Source organism: Saccostrea cucullata, unplaced genomic scaffold (genome assembly GCF_032062105.1).
Source record: "Saccostrea cucullata isolate Sc308-1 unplaced genomic scaffold, CSIRO_AGI_Scuc_v1 ctg2045, whole genome shotgun sequence".
Lineage (NCBI taxonomy): Eukaryota > Metazoa > Mollusca > Bivalvia > Ostreida > Ostreidae > Saccostrea > Saccostrea cuccullata.
In genome coordinates this window covers 95329-99148 of record NW_026926296.1, presented here as the reverse complement: position 1 = coordinate 99148, position 3820 = coordinate 95329, and the positions used below count along the sequence as shown (strand labels likewise).

Sequence of the window (3820 nt, the reverse complement as noted above, 5' to 3'; positions counted from 1 at the left end):
TCATGTACATAATGTTCTATATATGTAGATCAAAGAACTCTTCCTTAAACATTTTCCCAAAATCTTTGAATGAGCACAACAGAAATCCTCGGATGCAACCAAGAAACAGCATATCCATATCTTTAAAACTGAATTGCCTTTTCTGTGTCTAGGGTTATACACAGAATAAGTTGATGAAATCATGGGATGATAATCCACAACTCGTGGCAAAAGAAGTCGCTCTATTCGTTAGGTTGGCTTGGAAGACCATTTCTTGTAAACAAACGACATACTAGAAATATATATTTGACAATTACTGTCCGCTAAAAAGAGAATGACGTTTGATTATAAGATAAACGTTTCTGTTAATTTTGGTTCCACTACCTACCTTCTTGTAGACCGTCTCCGTGTAGCATGGTATGTTGGCTCAACTTGTTTCTTCCTAGGGCATAATCTGAAAGAATACCGGTATACAAACTGCAATCGTAAACTTTATTCTTTACATTCCACTTTAGATATTATATTTTCATGGACATTTCAGGAAAGTCTTTTATTTTTTTTTCAATATATGTATAACTTGTAGTAGATTTAATAAGCAGATTTACCTATTTAATAAGGTATGACATATCAAAGCGATGATGATAAAAAATATTAACGCCCCAGCTCCAATCAACACCAACATAGGAACAGATAGTCCAAATAAAACAGCTGGGCTGTCAAATACTAATCCCTTTTCTGGAAATAAACAAATAAGAAGGAGGGATAAATAACATAACTTATGTGGAATTCTTTTTACGCTTTATTAAGATCGAAATTGAGCATGTTTCCTACATTAATTATAACGTACATGCATAATTTTTAAAGCTCTTTTTACAAGTTCTGTTTTGTTGATTATGCCTTTTTATGGATCGGATACCTTAAAACGACTTAGTGCTTTTCAATCCTTTAAACTGTAACTCAGTAGATTTTAATGGGGTAAAATGAACTTATCAAAGATCACGTGACATTTTATACTGGATCGTACGTGGAGTGGTGGTGGTGGGTTGAGACATGACTGTGGATGTTACGGTAGCGGACTGTGTTGTTTCCGTGGTCTGCACTGTTCCGTTTAAACATGCACCATTCATTGGGTCGCAGCTGTTGTTTACACACTGCGTACAGCGTAGGAGGCAGTCTTCTCCATAAGATCCCTGGGAACATCCTTATGATAAAGAATAAAAATTGAACCTTAAAATGAAACTAATAGACATTGAAAGTGCATGTCTGGTCTTTTAATTTCCTCGATTTACGGGAACGTTAACATATTCGATGACTACTTTAAAAAAAAAAAGAAGGGATGCTGAGTAATGGATATAGTGTATATATGTATATGCATTGTCATTTTAGGAAATGAATTCATAAATAATTTTTTAAATTTTTTCCTATTTTGCATATACATTTGGCAACGTAATGAACTTAGAATTTGTTCTTCCATTTAAGAGCCATCTGCCGGAATATAGAATATAAGAGCCCTCCTCCCCCCCCCCCCCTCGCTGCTACCTAGTGCATACACAGAGAGATATAGGTAGACACTAAATAAGATACATACCTGAAAGACACAGAATCCCCTCGTACCCGGCCGAACAGCCCTGGCACATCCCCGTCACCACGTCACAGGGGGCGCTGTTTTTACAGAACCCGCAGTTTTTGGAGCAGTCTGGGCCATATGTCCTGTTTGTGCACTGTCCGGAAACTAACGCAGAAAATAGAGAATTTTAACATCGTAATAATCAATCAACGATTGTTGACCCCCCCCCTCTCCCTCTCTCTCTCTCCGGATATGTGTGTACATCATATACATATACTTCTTTTTTTTTCCTTCTTACATTTGCCCTTATTTCAACCACTAAGTTAAACAACACATGTGAACCAGTATATGAATTTATTTCAGATTATTTCTTGTTCATGAATAATTTTTACATATAGGAATGGTATAACAGTACTTTTACTAGATATTGAGGATCATTAAGAAATAAAGGACATTCAATTCATGAAAAAAAATATTTAGTTTATCATAACAAGGTAAAACAATGGCTCGACTGTTTTTTCCCCTACGCGCTAGAAGCATTTGCCTCTTCAGATTTTATCATCCGAGTTTCACATTCTTCTTTATTATACATGTATAGAATTAATACCTTGTAGAGTTACATCGAAGTCATATATTCCGGTATATTATATAGGATTTAGTGTTTAACTACATCTTTAGACAAAATACTCACCAAAATGTGCACTTTTAGCAAATAGTATCAGCCAGAGTAGTTTCATTACTCACTTTGAACGTTTGTGTACAAATAATAATGCGGATATTTGTATACAACCGTCCGGAATCACACTGAAATTAAGTGCATGCATTCATAATGACTATGTGTTCGTACGTAAGAATGCAAGTATATCCATGTTCATTTGTAACACTGAATATTAATTATGATATTTCAACACGAAATTAATTATAAATTGTAAACAAGACTATATATTTTAGTTTAATAGATTGGAACTCTTGTCCATTGTCAGTTCATATATACAACCATTGGTTGAAGGGGGGGGGGTTATTTACAATTGACAATACAAAAAAATTAACGCTTACAAACCTGACAAGTTCTGGTTTTAAGGAGTTATTCCAATTATTCTTTTCGATTCAGATATGTTACAGATACAAAAATAAAAGCAAAAAGAGAATAACCTAGAGTCATCTAGGACTCATAAAGAAATGTACCGGAAGATTTTAGTTCTAAATCAATGGATATATACTCAACTCTTATCATCTATACTTAAAATCCGTAATATGTGTCACACTAAATATATGCCAGCTTGTAATTTCAAAATTTACCTCACGCAGATAATTAAAAACATTTTAATTATGAGTTGTATATTGAATTTTTATGATCACTTAAGAATCATACTTTACAAGCAATTGATTTATTATGCTGAAATATCCTTTGAAATTGAAAACAAAACCATTTTCCTTCAAAATTAACAAGAATTATTCATATCAAACATCTTCCGTTAAATAACGTGTATAGATAAGTAATATATGTACAATAATACTCTAACGGCGTGTGTGACCGATCAACAGAAGATGCTTACCTCCTGTAGTGGTACCTTATCCCACCTAGATGTCATAAATACACTCTTTGATTTGCATATATATTCATTAAGGAAATTCGATTCAATAATTTAAAATACAAATACTTAATTTATTCAGCACCAACGGTTCAAAAGTTAAGTTATGGTCAAGATTAAAGTTTTCTAAAAGTTGGTCAAAATTTAAGGTCAAGGTCTTGTCACAGTGAAAAACATATGAAGTATGAAAGCTCTAGCACTGACTATTTCAAAGTTATGGCCACCGTTAATGTTTGGAAATTTTTGGTAAAAGTGGTTCAAACTACAAGGTCAAGGTCACAAGGTCAAATTTTGTGTTACCAGAAGAAGGTCTTCTCAAAGGAAATACCATCTTCACAGAGCCAAGGGTTTCTTACTCTCCTCATAATATTCAAGGGCTTATGAGGAGAGTGAATATCAGAAACCCTTGGCTAGCGAATACACTTGTGAAAAATAAGAGCCATGACCTCGGAATTTATGGACAAAGTTAAAGTCTTGCGGACAAACCGGCAAAATTATTACTGTACGGACAAACAGATAGACAGACAGGGTAAAAAATATTTGCCCGAATCTTTGATTACGGGGGTATAAAAAAAATGGGGGGATAAACTTTATCACGAATATTCAATAAACGAGCTAACAAATATTTTTGCTTTTCGGAACTTTTTCCTTCTTAGATTTACCTCTGTTTTAAAATGATAAG

General features: G+C 33.9%; 1 protein-coding gene across 2 annotated transcripts; it reads right to left on the bottom strand.

The window, feature by feature from the left end:
• Positions 1-2379, bottom strand: LOC134271315 (cell death abnormality protein 1-like). 2 transcript variants are annotated; one of them, XM_062753542.1, is made up of 6 exons: positions 2238-2379; positions 1568-1711; positions 1004-1180; positions 585-714; positions 368-433; positions 1-252 (listed from the first exon to the last, which is right to left on the bottom strand). In XM_062753542.1, the coding sequence occupies exons 1-6, from the start codon at positions 2281-2283 to the stop codon at positions 222-224; spliced, it is 594 nt and encodes a 197-aa protein (XP_062609526.1). In that variant the 5' UTR covers positions 2284-2379; the 3' UTR covers positions 1-221. The 2 variants fall into 2 exon arrangements, with proteins under 2 accessions (XP_062609526.1, XP_062609525.1); XM_062753541.1 differs by having other exon boundaries at positions 2-271.
• Between the last annotated feature and the right edge of the window lie 1441 nt (positions 2380-3820).

Excerpts from the sequence above, each read along its gene's own strand:
- LOC134271315 (XM_062753541.1), bottom strand. The coding sequence starts at position 2,283 with ATGAAACTACTCTGGCTGATACTATTTGCTAAAAGTGCACATTTTG. Across the intron at positions 1,712-2,237 it reads TGCTAAAAGTGCACATTTTG|TTTCCGGACAGTGCACAAAC; the intron begins GTGAGTATTTTG and ends TTTCTGCGTTAG. Across the intron at positions 715-1,003 it reads ACCCACCACCACCACTCCAC|AAAAGGGATTAGTATTTGAC; the intron begins GTACGATCCAGT and ends GTTTATTTCCAG.